The 17,895-nt window shown below is 39.1% G+C and overlaps 1 protein-coding gene across 1 annotated transcript in view; it reads right to left on the bottom strand.

Annotated features, from left to right (window-relative positions):
• Positions 1-17,895, bottom strand: part of EYS (eyes shut homolog) — a 1,789,541-nt gene that overhangs the window by 176,681 nt on the left and 1,594,965 nt on the right. Inside the window, 1 exon segment of the mRNA XM_062187220.1 lies at positions 7,376-7,548. Within this exon segment, the coding sequence (XP_062043204.1) occupies positions 7,376-7,548 (173 nt within the window).

Genomic DNA, 17,895 nt, shown 5'->3' on the forward strand with positions numbered 1-17,895 from the left:
ATCTCTGGCTGCTCTGCTTCTAATCTAGTTCACTGCTAATGTGCTTGAGAGGGAAGCAGATGGTAGTCCAAGAACTAGGGCCTCTGCACCCACATGCGAGAGCAGGGTGGATTTCTGGGCTTCTGGCTTCTGCCTGGACCAGAGCTGGCCAGTGTGGAAGACCCTTCTGTTCATGTCTCTCCCTCTTGTTCAGTCACTCTGCCTGTAAATTTTTTTCTGTTTATTTATTTAGAACAGATTTAATGAAGTTAATATATATATTATATATATAAAATATAATTATTTCTCTGTTTCCTATGCTCCCTCCCTTGCTTTCTAAAATTTTAGAGATAACATATTTTTAGTTCATATTATAGTCAAAGATTTAATGCTCCATTAAAGTATTCTACAAGTAAGTTGAAAAAGTCAAGTATGTATTAATGAAAAAGGAAAGTAAAAGGGTATATTGGCCAGTCAACTTGAAGACCCTTTTGCAACTGTAAATACCTTATTATTTTATGTATGTATTATGTATATGTGTTTTTATATTTATATATATTTCATATAAAAACACATATGACACTATATGTAACTATGTGTAAATAAAATCCACAGACCATTAGGAGGAAGCACAGTGCTTTCAGAGAGATATTATAGAATTAAATACAGACATATGAGCAATATTTAAATCTAACGAAAGCCTTTGATCAGGACATGTTCTCCAGATACACACACATATTACTTATTTGTACATAAAAACACGGTACTGATGGCAGTGCCTGAAATGGTAAACTTAACTTTGCTGTGCTGGGACTGCTGCTACATAGAGAAAGAAAGGTCCTAATACAGTGTTGATGGAGTGGGTAGCAGGAGTCCATTGAGGCTACTTTTCAAGAAAATTTCACTGTACATTGAAAAATATAATTATATAAGTGCTTTTTTTATAAGTGCCAACCTAACTTTTTCTCTTTTCAGATGCTGAAATAGGGGGTGGGAAGTGTGTGTGCTGTGTGGGAGGTGCTCACCTTCCCATTGAGCAAAGGGAAAGGCAATTTTTCTCAGGTCTTCAGGAAGAAAAAAATGCCACTCAAAGGCTGCCTTCAACCTAGAGTAAGAAGAATGCCATTCTGCACAATTTATTGTGTGGCCACAATTGTCCCTGTTTCCTCTGGGATGGGGCTTGATCTTTACATTTCTTTTTTACCAGGAGCTGGAAAATACAGATGTAAACATGGTCAGGAATGAGGGATTCTGATATGCATTGAACAGCAGGGCAATCAAATGGCTGCTGAGGTTGAGAGAGGAAGCTGGATCATATCAGAGGGGAGGCTATCAAAAGAGTTATGAGCTTACATGACAGAAAATTGCATGTACTTGAAATATACTGTTATAAAATGCCAGTCTGACATTAAGCTGCTTTACAGAAGTATCTTGTCCTTAAGTAGCCTGGTGATTATCCAAGTCCCCGGAGTGCTGCTTTCCTCCCTGATTTTGTAATACCTTGGATTGTCTTTAATCCCTGCAAAGTGTGTCGCTAACATAGAAAAACTCTATTTTAAAAAAGGTTTATTTTGTTTATTTGAAAGGCAGAATTACAGAGAGGCGGGGGGGGGGGGGGAAGACAGAGAGAAAAAGAGATCTTCTACCTTCCGGTTCATTTCCCAAATGGCTACAACCTTGGGGCTGGGCCAAGCCACAGTCTGGAGCCTGGAATTCCATCTGAGTCTCCCACTTGGGTAGCAGGGGCCCAGGCACTCATGCCATCTTCTGCTGCTTTCCCAGGTACATTGGCAGGAAACTGAATTGTAAGTGGAGCAGCGAGGACTAGAATTGGTACTCAACATGGGATGCTGGTATCACAGGCAGCAGCTTAACATGCTGTGCCACAACAGTGGCCCCAGAAAATTCTTGAAAGGAAATTAATTTGGGGCTTCACTGACATTCTAGAGAACTTTCTTTTTAGTTGGGGTGCAGATTCAGCCTTCCTTCCTACAATGGCAGGAAGTAGCAGCCTCAGGTGAAGGGTAAGAATCCTACCCTGACTATCTTGAAAAAAAAAAAAAAAAGCATTTTGTATATGCTGAAAATGTGTTAAACACTACATGCATTATCTTATTTCCATGACTCTTAGAAGGTAAGTTCTAGAATTAGTCTCATTAAAGTTGAAGTACAGTGAGACCAAGTAATTTGTCCCAGGTCACTTGGCCAGCTAGGCAGAAGATGAACAGTGATTCCAATCCAGTTGCATTGGTTCTGGAGCCTGAGCTCTCAGTATGTTTTCCTGCTTTCCTCTAGGGATATATTTCATTGGGAGCTCTAAATTAGGAGGATAATGCAAATTAATTAAGAAATGTTTATAGAAGGGACATAATAGGACAAGAGAGGTGATAAAGCACTCCCCCTTTGTCTTTAGAATGATGTGGTTAAGAAAACAAGAATGGATTGTTCTTGCACAGGAAGAGGAAATAGGAAGTATGAATGGTGAGATGTAGAAAGGAAAGCTCTTTACAAAGGAAGTCTATTGCAGCTTTTCTATTTGCAACATTTATTTGCTTTAGATCTCGTCATCACTGCTATAAACCCCAAGAATAAAATCCCTACTGGAACTATCAATAAGGTAGGAAATATTCCAATTATATTTTCTACTATCCCCCAAGAGTGTATTAGGATGGTAGAAACGGATGTTATTTGAAAGGAAAGTGCAATGTAGTAGGTATAACTGCTGATGAAATAAAATAGCTGACTTTTCATCCTTTGATATTAATAAAAAAGCAAAGTGCCACATCCTATTCTGAGCTTATTCTAACATGTCTTAACCAGGCAAAAACTAGGCCTAGGGGTTTGCCCTATGCTTTTCTCTGTAAATACATAGATATTCAGCATGGTGTGATCATTCTTCTAGAGGTCACATTAGTGATTGTGTGTAGTCCAATAAATGATTTGGGGGAAGAATCATTTCACACTAATTGGTAGAATAATAAAGCATTAATGCCTGCCTGAATTAAAAATGGCTCATGAAGGGAGTGGACCCTTGAGTGGGCTTTTGTGATTGAAATGGTATATTGATTCGTTGAGCTCCCTTTCTTTCATCGCCAGCTTCTCTTCATCCTAGGCTGTCAACTAAGACACCTGCACTCTACGCAGTGTTGCACAGCAATCTAGACAGATGGGAGAATGAATGTCCTGTGGGACCACCCTCAGTCAAAATGCACCATGAGTCAGTGGTTAAGCACTTCTCCCTTGCGCTCCTTAAGCAGACAGTGAGACCCGTTTTTGTGCAGCTCCTCTGAAGATCCCAGCGAAGGCAAGCACAGTTGCCCATGGAGTTGTTCAACTCCGTATGTGCCTTTGTACTTTCTTCCCATCCCCACAGCATTCTCTCTAGGTCTTCACTCCTGTTTCCTGGGTTTTGTTGTATTTCCAAAGTAATCAACTTGATTGCAAGCAATCTTTCTTTTTTTAATTCATGTTCTATTTTTGTGGGGAATCCAAGCTACGACCAGATTATATCACAAAAGGAACAATATTTATGGGACTAAAGCAGATAGGGAGTGTTTGCAGGAGGGAGGGGGTGAGAGGTTGCAGTGTTATGGAATATGGTTTCCTCTCCTCTACCAGACAACAAAGTATTGGTATCCCAGGGGCTTACACTTTTCCTTAGACAGTCTATAGTTCTATATTTTTAACCACTCCTTCCATTCTGATGACTCCTCAAATTATATCTCCAGTTCTGATCTGTTCTTAAAGCAATGGCTTCAGATATCCAATTGCCTACATGTCATATTCATTTGGACATCTAACAGGGATCTTTTCCTTCATCTATCTAAAATAAAACTCTTGATTACCTCTTAATATTCCCCATAAAACACCCTGTAGTATCTCCATTCTTCCTCATGGCACCACTATCTACTGTACAATTCAAATAAAACAAAGGAATCTAAACTTTGTTCTTGGTTCTACCCTGTTCACATGCTTCCCAGTAATTCTGTCAGTTGTATCCTTAGAACAAATTTCAAGTCCATTTACTCATTCCCATATCTACTGCTGTCACCCTCACCTTAGGCATAATTATCTTTTGTCAGGATCACCACAATAGCCTTTAAAATTGTTCTCATTATTGCAGTCAAGCTAGCTCAAACAAAAACACTTAGATCTGTTTGAAATCTCCCAATGGTTTCCTAAGGCATCTAGAAATAGATATAAACCTGGGACCCTGGAACTGGTGTTGTGTAGTGGGCTATGCTGCTGCTTGTCATGTCAGCATCCTATATAAGAGTGTCATTCAAGTACGTGCTGCTCTGCTTCCAATGCAGTTCCCTTCTAATACATGTGGGAAAGCAGCTGATGACGGCCCAAGAGCTTGGGCTCCTGCTGCCTATGTAGGAGACCTGGATGGAGTTCTGGGATGCTGCCTTCAGCCTGGCTTAGCCAGGGAATAAATAGGAGACAGATCTGTTTCCCTCTCTGTCTCCCATTTTCTCTCTGTCACTCTGCCTTTCAAGTAAATTTTATATATATATATATATATATATATATATATATATATATACACACACACACACACACACACACATTTTTTAAAAATTCACCCTGTTGCCATATGGTATAGAGCTGCTAACATCAGATATAACTTTCTTCCTCACTCATTTATTCCTATAGACTGAAGGTTTATATGTCCCCAAATTCGTATGTTGAAACTTAATCTTCTAGTGTGATGGTATTTGGAGGTTGGCCCTCTGTTAAGTGATTAGATCATGGGACGAACTTTCATGAATGAGATTTAATGTCCTTACAAAGGAGTTAATCCCTTGCACTGGGTGAGAATGTTACAGCTCATGCACCATGAATCCAGCCCTCACCAGGACTGAATCTTCTTGTGCCTCGATCTTGGATTTCGTAGCCTCTAGACCTGTGAAAACTAAGTTTCTCTTGTTTACAAGGAACCCAGTCCATGGTATTTTCTTACAGTAGCCTAAATAAACTAAGACACAGTAACACCTTTTCATTTTTTAAAAAGCCCAGATTCTACCTTTCTTCAGAGTCTTCCATTTTCTGAAAGTTCTGCCTTGATAGCATTTTTTTTTCCTATTTTTCACAAACCATGCTCCTAACTCTTTAGGTATTAGCACAAATATCGCCTCTTCTGAGAGCTGTCCTTGTCTATATGACCTACCTAGAATAATGTTCTCCATTCTGGTTACTTTTGTCACCCCTTGTTTATTTACTTCATAATTCTTCGGAATTTTGTGTTGTGTTTGTAGATGAGCTCATTGAGGTTGTTTGTCATCTTTCTTCACAACCTTTACATTTCTGATATCTTTATCTAGATCTAGCCATTTTGTGGAATCTATTAATAAAAAACTAATTGTTGTAAGAAATTCCACTGGATGGGTGGATGCAGGAATTTCTTGTTAAACTCAGGTTAAGAGCCCAATTTTGTCTGGTTTTTTCCTGTCTCAATAATCCATAGATCTGTTTGTCCTTGAACTCTAATGAGATTGGGTGTGTGAATACATTCTTATAAACCTTCATTTTATATTTCATATTATAACCAGTTGCATTTTCAATAGCTTTTATCAAAATAGAATGACTACATCTGAGAAGCATGAGGTTGTTATACGCAAGACAGCTCAGTTGCATCCAGTCCATGATTTTTCTTTTTATAAAAACGACTTGACTAACTTCAAATATAGCCTTGCCATACACAGAATGAAATTCCTAGTACAAGTACATCATAGCTCTTCCCATCTGACTCTTCCCTTCTCCTAACAACACACCTGTCCACTGGCTTAGTCCCCTTCGAAGACATACGCATCAAAACCTTCAGAACTCTTCAGTCACAGATTCTTCCTCATTCCAGTGTCAGTTTTCATAGCTGTCACCTTAGGGTCTGATGCCCATCCTTGAATGATCCATCACAGGCTGGATCTGTTTGCTTCATTTTGTGTGCCTGGGGCTCCAGACCCTGTGCTTGCTTTGGTAGCCTTATCCTAAAATTTCATGCCAAGTATGTCTAGTACCAAAGGAATAGACTTTGTTTTTCATCTCTATGGTAAAAATAAAGATGAAACTAGTCCTGCATTGATTAAAAATGAATATCAATTGCTTTTTACTATTTCTGAAAATATTTACAGGTATTTATTTTCATACATCAAAGCTAACATTAAATTCCTAGGCAATTTGCCTCTTAAGTAATCTTATATTACAGCATCTTGTGACTTTTTGTAATTTAAGATTTCTACATGTTAGGTTTTTCCTAAAGAGAAATGTATTGCTATTTTTTGTGATTCAGTTTCTTGGTTTGTAATACTGTTGTCATGGGTTTTGTAATCTTTAATACAAAATATTGTGCTGTGATACATAGATTTGTTAGTATTATACTCTCATTTTGCTAACATGACATAAAGCGATTTGATTTCATGTACTGTCCTGATCTTCCTTTTTTTATTATTAGATTGGCTTTGAGGTTTATTAATACAGAAAAATTTTCCTAGTCTTACTTCAGGGAGAACTCATTACCTCTCTTTCATAATTACTTGTGGAGTTTGAGAAATGCTTGCTCAGTGATTAGTTTCTCCAGTCTTGTCTCCGTTGACTTGAAAATAACCATGAAAGGGGTCTGCTCTGTTTGATCAGCCAGGTGCTACTGCTCATTGCTCTGAGTGACTCTGTCTTCTACAGGTCTCTCTGCCTGTGCTCCATGTTTAATAATCAAAGACTTAGGACAGGCATTGGATATAGCATCTCATATGTCATTTGGGACGTCTGCAATCCTTATTGGAATGCTTGGCTTTTTAAAAAAATTTATTTGACAGGTAAAGTTAGTGAGAGAGAGAGACAGAGAGAAAGGTCCTCCCTCCGTTGGTTCACCTCCCAAACAGCCGCCATGGCCGGCACTGCGCCAATCTGAAGCCAGGAGCCAGGTGCTTCCCCCCGGTCTCCCACACGGGTGCAGGCACCCAAGCATTTGGACCATCCTCCATTGCCTTCCCAGGCCACAGCTGAGAGCTGGACTGGAAGAGGAGTGGCCGGGACCAGAACCTGGTGCCCATATGGGATGCCAGCACCACAGGCAGAGGACTAGCCGAGTGAACCACAGCGCCGGCCCCAGAATGCCTGGCTTTAAGTTCTGGTTTGGCTTCCTATTTCAGCTTCTTGTTAATGCACACCCTGAGAGGAAGCAGGTGATAGGTCAAATGCTTGTGTCCCTGCCACCCATGTGGTAGACCTGGTTTGAATTACAGGTTCCTGGCATTGACCTGGGTGAACCAAGCTGTTGTGGGCACTTGGAGAGTGAATCAGTGGAAGATATTTCTCTCTCTTTCTGTCTCTTTTGTCTTTCAAAACAAAGTGAAAATAAATAAATAAAATTTATAATATAATCAAAGGCTCTTACCATCAGTGCAGAGGGGTCCAGACCTCCCATATGGGCAGAGACAGACAATATCTGTTCCAGATTTTGGAACACAGGTGGCACCATTTCCACACGGGTTGTTCTCACAAATTGAAAACTGGCACAGCTGGCCAGAATACAGCCTTGGACACTCACAAAACCAGTTTTCACCATCACTGAGAAGAAAAAAGGAATTAAAAAGTGATCAGAAAACCTGATATTTTATACATCTGCATGTAGGCATACACATATATGAATGTACACATATATAAGTAAAATTATAACTACATTCATCTATCCCTTTTTCCCTCTGTGTTTAACTTTTGATTATTTTAGGCTGTGTACTTTACATTGAAAGCAGATTAATGGCCTTATAGATTGTCTGAAGCTATGATTTCTATTTTAAGCCATCTATTTTTATTTTTGATTTATCCCATCTTTTATTACACTCTAGGTACCTTTCCAGGGCTTCATTAAAAATGTGTGGTTCTGCATCAATAAAGGGCTTCAAATGCCTGTTAGGAAAAACCATCTTAGGCTCAAAGCTTGGAGAATTTTAAGCTGGTGATAAGCTTCTCATACAGAGGCCAAAGTCCTCCAAGAGGTGTACTTGTGGTAATTCTGAAAAAAGGCACAGTGGGGAGCTATAATGACTGTACAACACTCCAACTTAAAATATGGTTTGGTGGCTCCAGGCCTCAAGTGCTGCTGCAGGCAGAGCTGAGAAAAAATACTCCTCTCGCCTGCCAGGGTAACAGTCTCAGAGGGGAAAGGGAGTTGGAATCTGTTATTTTGGGATTCTCTGTTTCTATTTTTTCCTTTTTTAAAGTGACAGTAGCTGCAGTTTTCCTTTGCAGGACCTACCCCTCTACATCTTCATCCTCTGTGGCCTGTGAGGGGGAAAGACTCTGTCCTTGGTACCAGGCAAGCGACTGAGTCCTTGGTACCAGTCAAAGTTGGATCCCTAGTACCTCTGCTAGAACTCTTAGGATAGGTCTTTCTGCTGGGACTGGTAGGCTGGTAGTTGCTGCTGGCACTTGGCTCTCAAGAGGGGAAATCCTGGCTGACAATAAATAATACCTAGTAAGGAAATGCAAGTGACTGTGAGAGAGAGATGGGTAACAGATCTAGCCAATACTCTGAAGGTAGGTGAACTAATATATTCTATCTCTTTTTATGTTTTTAAATTCAGTTTGAGTGGGATTTTTGCCATTTGTGGTTAAATGAATCCCATTGAATATTGATTTTCTTCCCCTTTTCCTCTCTCCTTGCTTCTGTAGTTCACACATCTTGCCTTATGTAGATATACATAGTTGCTAGACATAGAATCTTAGACATTTGCAAAATTGGTACTGGGGGATTACAGATCCATGTCACTAAGATGATGATAAAGTATCCTAGACAAACTCTTCTCTTTCTGGGTTATAAAACAAAGTTTTGAGAACTGCTGAGCCAATGCCTGTTCCTCACTGCTTTAGAGTCATGGTAAAAGCACAGTCAGACCACTTGGCAGGTACGGAGGTATTTTCTTGTGCAGCTTAAAGTGTTAGTTGGACACTTAATATTGTTGGAGCCTGGATAAAGTTAATGTACTTTTGCTTCCTAACTTGGAGTTGAAAGCTTAGTGTTAAGCATTTATATTTTGGGCTAAAGTCTAAGAATGTTACACTCTGGAAAGCTGCATTCCAAAATGACCAAATTAATCAATTAAAAAACTTTTTTAAAAATTTATTTGAAAGGCAGAGTTATAGAGAAAGAGGGGGAGGGAGAGAGGTAGGGAGGGAGGTGAAGAGAGAGAGAGCTTTCATCTGCTGGTTTATGTCCCAAATGGCCACTACAACCAGGGCTGGTTCAGGCTGGAACCAGGAGCCAGGAGGTTCTTCTGTGTCTCCCATGGGGGTGGCAGGAGCCCAAGCACTTGGGCCATCCTCTGCTGCTTTTCCAGGTACATTAGCAGGGAGCTGGATCAGAAGTGGAACAGCTGGGACTCAAACCAGTGCCCATATAGGACGCTAGTGTCACAGTGGGAGGCTTTACCTGCTATGCAACAATGCTGGCTCCCAAACTATTCTTTTTATGATGAAGCCAATACCACATATATGAAAGTCAAACCAATCTAAATATTGATTGAACAACTTTAATTGCATAGACTCAAATAGATTTGAAATACAGGAAGAAGACTTTCATATTTAAAACAAATCAAAGCTGTGTTGTTAATCAGGTTCTGTAGATAAATCAAGCCTCAATTCCTATTTTTACTTTCATCAGGTGTTTTAAGATGTTGGTTGTACAAACTCAAGTGGAAATAACTTAGTGTGTGCATCTGTAAGTCAGCAGGCAGCCAGAGTAGACAGATGAAAAGAAATTCTACAGAAAGCATTCCAGAAAAGGGAGGAGACCCCTTTAATGGACGATTAAGGGCAAGTGTCAAGAACCCATTGGCCCATCTTGAAATTCCATTAATACATCACTAGGAAAACTTCAACTTTAATTAGTTGAGGTTTTGTCAGATGATAGAACCTCTGTACACTTCAGTTCAAATTGCACTTTGAGGTTCAAAAAAGACCTCCTGGAGTACCAGATATTTTAGCAACAGTTTTTTTTTCTTCTTTGCTACCAACTGTGTCACACCTGGCCCTGAAGTTGCTACTATGTAGATCTTGCCAAAGATCTCCATTATTAAATTCCTACTTCAAGAGCTTTGAAGTCACAAGTTTTTTCTGTCACTTAACCCACTTGGATTCCTCTCCACATTCTGAAGCAAAAGGCAATCTCATCCAAGAAAGAGCAGCCTGAGATTGATGGACCTTACGTAAGACAACTGACTTTTGGAAAGAGTGACTGAAAGAGTGTCCCCCTCATAACTCCCACCAGTTGGCCCACTTTCCTTTGTTCCAACATTGCTATGAATTTATTTAACAGTACTTAATGTAATTAGTTATGTGAAAATTTATTCACGAAGAACACATTTTTCTGAGAAAGTTTTAACATTTTCATCCTTTGCAAGACCTGGAAGCAATATACAAAGCATAAATCACCCTCTAAGGAAGTCAGAGCATTTTTATGAATTAAAATGGAACTGGGAAAGAATCCAGATGTTGGTAAAGTTTTGACTTTTATACCAAAACATCATATTCTTTTTTGCCAATTGTTGTGTACTATGTCAAGGACAAAGCTATGTGTCATAGAATAAATAGGATTTACTCCTCTACACTCTTTGAAGGAAGCAACATCAGTACATGAACAAAGCTCTGGAAAACACATCCCATTCAATGGGGAATATACGTCGCAGCAAGGATTTTAAGGGCTTATGTCCAAAATATATGCTTTTCAGAGGATAGAAATTTCTGTTCCCTGGTCTGTGGACTGGCACCACAGAGGATGCCAGAGAATCTCCTGTGTGACTTTTATAAATGCAGATTCTCTTGCTCCCCTTTACTTGCCCTCCGGTATTCTGATTTAGAAGGTTTGTGAATTGACTCTAGATTTGTCATAAAAAAATCAACTCAAAATGGATCCAAGTCTTAAATGTAAGACCTGAAACTATAAAACTACTAGATGAAAATAGAGGAAATTCTTAAGGACTTTAGGCTAGGCAATGCTATTTTAGGTAAGACCCCCAAAGTACAGGTGACAAAAGCAAGACTATATAAATGGGATTATATCAAACTAAGATGCTTTGCACAACATGGGAAATAATTCACAAAGAGATAACCTACAAATCAGGAAAAAAAATTGCAAGTCATTAATCTAGCAAAGATTAATATCCAGAACATATAAGGAGCTTCATAATCTTTGTAGCAAAATAAAGTTTAAAATGTTCAGTTAGGAAATGGGAACAGAACTGAAGGGACATGTTTTCAAAAGAAGAAAAAAAATGACCAATGGATATATGAAAATAGGTTCAATATCACTAACAATTATGGAAATACAAGCCAAAACCATAATGACACATGGCCTCACTCCAGTTAGAATGGCTATTATGAGAAGGAAAAAAAGGTAACAAGTTCTGGCAAAGATTTGGAAAAAGGAAAACTCTTATTCGCTGTTAATGAGAATGTAGATTGGTGTACAGTTAAAAAAAAACATGGGCTGTCCTCAAAAAGCTAAAATAGGCCTACTGTACTAAATGATCAAGCTATCTCATTCCTGGATGTCCAAACCAAATGAAATCAGCGTGTAAAAGAGATACTTGCTCTTTCATATTCACTGCAGCACTATTCACCAAAGCTGAGATATAGAATCAACTTAGGTCTCAAGCAACAGATGAATGGATAAACAAAGAATGATCTTTCTCTATTTCCACCCCCATGAATATATTCACCTATAAAAATATGAAATACAAACATTTGCAGCAAAATGGATGGGAATAGACTTTACTGTTCTAAGTGAAATAAGCCAGATAAAGGAAAATGCAATACGTTCTCTTTTAAATGTGAAAGTTAAAAAAAATCAATCTGACCTTAGAATAGTGATTACTAGAGACTGGAAAAGGTGCATGATAGGGTGATAGATGGAGGATAGATAAAGGGTTGCAAACTTAGTTAGATAGAAGTATTAGATTCTAATGAGCCACAGTGCAATATTGTATTACACATGCTGTAAACAACTGAAGGAGAAGAGCTCATATGCACTAAACATGGAGGAAGGGTGGGAGATGTACTGACTGGCTGACAGGATTAGTTTATGTGATGTGCATCTGTTGAAAAATTTTTTTAATATTTATTTTATTTATTTGAAAGTCAGAGTTACAGAGGGAGGTAGAGACAGAGAGAGAGGTCTTTCATCTGCTGGTTCACTCCCCAACTGGCTGCAAAGGCCTGAGCTGTGTCTATATAAAGCCAGGAGCCAGGAACTTATTCCAGGTCTTCCATATGGGTTCAGGGGCCCAAGGACTTGGGCCATCTTTTACTGCTATCCCAAGCCATAGCAGAGAGCTGGATTGGAAGAGGAGCAACTGGGACTAGAACCAGAGTCCATATGATAGGCTGGCGCTTCAGGCCAGGGCTTTAACCTGCTGCACCACAGCAGCAGCCCCAGAAATACTGCACTGTGTCTCATGAAGGTCAAAATATTATCTGCTAACCAAAAATTAAAACAAATCTTAAGTTTTCAGGTGGTCCTCTTGCATGGTCTACTTTGAAGTTAAGCAAATCCATCTGAGACAAATTTTCTCTCAACAGAAAAAGCTGGATCAGATTTGGTTACTGTTATATCCCTAGGAAGATACCAAGATGTTATAATTTTGGGGGGTGCACTTTGACTTTTGAGTGGCCATATCTGAAGACATGATATTTACATATCCAAGTACAAAGATTAGGTTTTTATTTTACTAGTATCACATAAATCCACTGCATGTTCCTTAACATGAAGGAGAAAAACTTGCTCATTTTACAGCTTAGTTTTTAGAAATACTTACCTATTCAAATGTATGCAAACATCTGTGTAATTTGGCACTGTAAGTGATACAGGATATTTGATTATAAGTCCACAATATGGTTATCATATCCAGTGACTGTCATTAAATTCTGTGACATTAAAAATTATCTTTAGAGGCCGGCGCCGTGGCTCACTAGGCTAATCCTCTGCCTGTGGTGCCAGCACCCCGGGTTCTAGTCCCGGTTGGGGCACCGGATTCTGTTCCAGTTGCTTCTCTTCCAGTCCAGCTCTCTGCTGTGGCCCGGGAAGGCAGTGGGGGATGGCCCAAGTGCTTGGGCCATGCAACTGCATGGGAGACCAGGCGGAATCACCTGGCTCCTGGCTTCAGATCGGCGTGGCATGCCGGCTGCAACACACCGGCTGAAGCGGCCATCTGGGGGGTAAACCAATGGAAGGAAGATCTTTCTCTATGTCTCTCTCTCTCTCTCTCACTGTCTAACTCTGCCTGTAAAAAAATTATCTTTAGAAAAAATTAATTAATTAAGAAAAAGATGATGATTTGCAAAGGGTGCCCAACAGATGTTGGGAAGCTTTTAGAAATAAAAGGACTCCTTCATATATTAACTTAAAAATAAATAACTCTTCTTGTTCTTTTATATCTAATGGATCTTTAGTGGATTTCAAACTTGGCCACCCACAGTGTTAAGAGAGGGAGACTCTCAGTGGGAAATTGTGCAGAAATGAATTCTTGTGAATAATGTCTCCAGATATTTCTGAAAATACAACTGCTATTGAGGGAAACAACCCATCTTTATGTATAGTCTCTTCTATTCATAGTGCTACCACCCAAGCTTCAGAAAGAATGTAAATGAGATCCTGAGTAGCTGTGGTTCAGGTAGAAGAACTTTCAGTTCATACAAATTTCACATCATGGTAACAGTCCTCTAATTACAAAGCAATTCCTCCCATGTTCTGCAAGACTCTTTCTAAACTCCTGTCCAAGGAGCTGTTAGCAGTGTATGAAGATACGGCTCTCCAGCACCATAAATAGCTTTTCCTTGTCTGCTTCTAAGACAGAGCTGTCTAAATAGATATTACTTCTTGCTGTAAGGCACACTACAATATTTGTCATGTTGTTTTAGTTTTCTCTTTTAAAAATTTTATGTTTATTTATTTCTGAGAGGGAGAGCGAGAGCAAGTGAGACAGTGCAATGGGGAAGGGAAATATCTCTCATCAGCTTGTTCACTCCCCAAATGCCCACAACAGCCAGGGATGGGCAAGCTGAATCCAGAAGCCATAAACTCCATCCAGGTATCCCTTGTGAGTGGCAGGGACCCAAGTACTTGAGCCATCATCAACTACCTTCCATTGTGTGCATTAGCAGTTATAATGTAAACAGCTGAATACTGTTAAAAAATGGATAAATGGGCCAATGGAACAGAATAGACATTCCAGTAATCAATCCATATATCTATAAACAACTTATTTTAGACAAAGGAGCTAAATTCAATTCCTGGAGCAAGGACAATCTCTTCAATAAATGGTGCTGGGAAAACAGGATCTCTGCATGGAGAATAATTAAACTAGACCCCTACCCTATACCTTACACAGAAATCCACTCAAAATGGATCGAAGACCTAAATCTACAACCTTATATCATCAAATTACTAGAGAAGAACATTGGGCAAACTCTGTACGACACTGGCATAAGCAAAGACTTCTTAGAAAAGACCCCAAAAGCACACGCAATCAAAACCAAAATTGACACTTAGAATTACATCAAGCTAAGAAGCTTCTGCAATGAAAAAAACTCAACAAAGTGAAAAGGCAACCAACAGAATGGGAAAAACTATTTGTAAACTAAACAACTGATAAAGAGTTAATATCCAGAAACTGTAAAGAGCTCAAAAAACATAAAAGCAAACAATCCAGTTAAGAAATGGGCAAGGATTTTTTTTTACATTTTTTAAACATTTATTTAATTTATTTGTTTTTTTTAACTTTAATTTAGTAAATATAAATTTCCAAAGTACAGTTTATGGATTGCAATGGCTTCCCCAACCCTATAACTTCCCTCCCACTTGCACCCCTCCCGTCTCCCACTCACTCTCCCATTCCATTCACCTCAAGATTCATTTTCAATTATCTTTATTTACAGAAGATCGAATTAGTGTATGTTAAGTAATGATTTCATCAGTTTGCACCCACACAGAACATAAAGTGTAAAATGGTGTTTGAGTACTAGTTATAGCATTACTTCACATTGGACAACACATTAAGGACAGAGATCCCACATGAGGAGTAAGTGCACAGTGACTCCTGTTGTTGATTTAACAATTTGACACTCTTGTTTATGGCATCAGTAATCTCCCAAGGCTCTAGTCATGAGTTGCCAAGGCTATGGAAGCCTTTTGCATTGGCCAACTCCGATTTTATTCAGACAAGGTCATAGTCAAAGTGGAAGTTCTCTCCTCCCTTCAGAGAAAGGTACCTCCTTCTTTGATGGCCCCGTTACTTCCACTGGGATCTCATTCGCAGAGATCTTTCATTTAGGTCCTCTTTTTTTTTTTTTTTGCCAGAGTGTGTTGGGTTTCCATGCCTGAAATACTCTCATGGGCTCTTCAGCCATATCTGAATGCCTTAAGGACTGATTCTGAGGCCAGAGTGCTGTTTAGGACACTAGCCATTCTATGAGTCTGCTGTGTATCCTGCTTCCCATGTTGGATCATTCTCTCCCTTTTTTATTCTATCAGTTAGTATTAGCAGACACTAGTCTTGTTTGTGTGATCCCTTTGACTCTTAGACCTATCAGTGTGATCAATTGTGAACTGAAGATGATCACTTTGACTAGTGAGATGGCATTGGTACATGCCACCTTGATGGGATTGTATTGGAATCCTCTGGCACATTTCTAACTCCACCATTTGGGGCAAGTCTGATTGAGCATGTCCCAAACTGTACATCTCCTTCCTCTCTTATTCCCACTCTTATATTTAACAGGGATCCCTTTTCAGTTAAGTTTCATAACCTAAGAATAATCGTATGTTAATTACAGAGTTCAATCAATGGTATTAACTAGAACAAAAACAAAACAAAAAAAACTAAAAAGGATAAAGTATTACATTGTACATCAACAGTCAGGACAAGGGCTGATCAAGTCACTGTTTCTCATAGTGTCCATTTCACTTCAACAGGTTTGGTGCTTGGTTACTGTCACCACTCAGGGAGAACATATGATAATTGTCCCTTTGGGACTGGCTTAATTCACTCAGCATGATGTTTTACAGATTCCTCCATTTTGTTGCAGATTACCAGGTTTCATTGTTTTTGACTGCTGTATAGTATTCTATAGAGTACATATCCCATAATTTCTTTATCCAGTCTACTGTTGATGGGCATTTGGGTTGATTCCAGGTCTTAACTATTGTGAATTGAACTGCAATAAACATTAATGTGCAGATGGCTTTTTTGTTTGCCAATTTAATTTCCTTTGGGTAAATTCCAAGGAATGGGATGGCTGGGTTGAATGGGAGGGTTATATTCAGGTTTCTGAGGAATCTCCAGACAGACTTCCATTGTGGCTTAACCAGTTTGCATTCCCACCAACAGTGGGTTTGTGACCCTTTTTCCCCACATCCTCTCCAGCATCTGCTGTTGGTAGATTTCTGAATGTGAGCCATTCTCACCGGGGTGAGGTGAAACCTCATTGTGGTTTTGATTTGCATTTCCCTGATGGCTAGTGATCTTGAACATTTTTTCATGTGTCTGTTGGCCATTTGGATTTCCTCTTTTGAAAAATGTCTATTGAGGTCCTTGGCCCATCTCTTAAGTGGATTGTTTGTTTTGATGTTGTGGAGTTTCTTGATTTCTTTTTAGATTCTGGTTATTAATCCTTATTCTGTTGCATAGTTTGCAAATATTTTTTCCCACTCTGTGGGTTTCCTATTCACTTTTCCTGAGTATTTCTTTTACAGTACAGAAACTTCTCAATTTGATGCAATCCCAAATGTTAATTTTGGCTTTGACTGCCTGTGCTCCTGGGGTATTTTCCAAGAAGTCTTTGCTGGTACCTATATCTTGCAGGGTTTCTCCAATATTCTCTAACAATGTGATGGTGTTGGGTCATAGATTTAGATCTTTAATCCATGTTGAGTGGATTTTTGTGTAAGGTGAAAGGTAGGGGTCTTGCTTCATGATTCTGCACGTGGAAATCCAGTTTTCCCAATACCATTTATTGAATAGACTGTCTTTATTCCAGGAATTGGTTTTGGATCTTTGATTAAATATAAGTTGGCTGTAGATGTTTGGGTTGATTTCTGGTGTTTCTATTCTGTTCCATTGGTCTATCCATCTGTTTCTGTACCAGTACCATGTTGTTTTGATAACAACTTCCCTGTAGTATGTCCTGAAATCTGGTATTGTGATGCCTCCAGCTTTGTTTTTGTTGTACAAGATTGCTTGAGCTATTCGAGGTCTCCTGTGCCTCCATATGAATTTCAGCATCATTTTTTCCAGATCTGAGAAGAATGTCTTCTGTATCTTGATTGGTATTGCATTGAATGTATAAATTGCTTTTGGGAGAATGGACATTTTGATGATATTGATTCTTCCAATCCATGAGCATGGAAGATTTTTCCATTTTTTGGTATCCTCTTCTATTTCTTTCTTTAAGGTTTTGTAATTTTCATCGTAGAGATCTTTAACGTCCTTGGTTAAGTTTATTCCAAGGTATTTGATTGTTTTTGTAGCTATTGTGAATGGGATTGATATTAGCAGTTCTTCCTCAGCCATGGCATTGCCTGTGTATACAAAGGCTACTGATTTTTGTGCATTGATTTTATATCCTGCTACTTTGCCAAACTCTTCTTGAGTTCCAATAATCTCTTAGTGGAGTTCTTTGGGTCCCCTAAATAAAGAATCATATCATCTGCTAAGAGGGATTGTTTGAGTTCTTCCTTCCCAATTTGTATCCCTTAAATTTCTTTTTCTTGCTTAAAAGCTCTGGCTAAGACTTCCAGAACTATATTGAATTTCAGTGGTGAGAGTGGGCATCCCTGTCTGGTACCAGATCTCAGTGGAAATGCTTCCAACTTTTCCCCATTCAAGAGGATTCTGGCCATGGGTTTTTCATAAATTGCTTTGA

Source organism: Lepus europaeus, chromosome 3 (assembly GCF_033115175.1).
Source record: "Lepus europaeus isolate LE1 chromosome 3, mLepTim1.pri, whole genome shotgun sequence".
In the NCBI taxonomy this organism is placed as follows: Eukaryota; Metazoa; Chordata; class Mammalia; order Lagomorpha; family Leporidae; genus Lepus; species Lepus europaeus.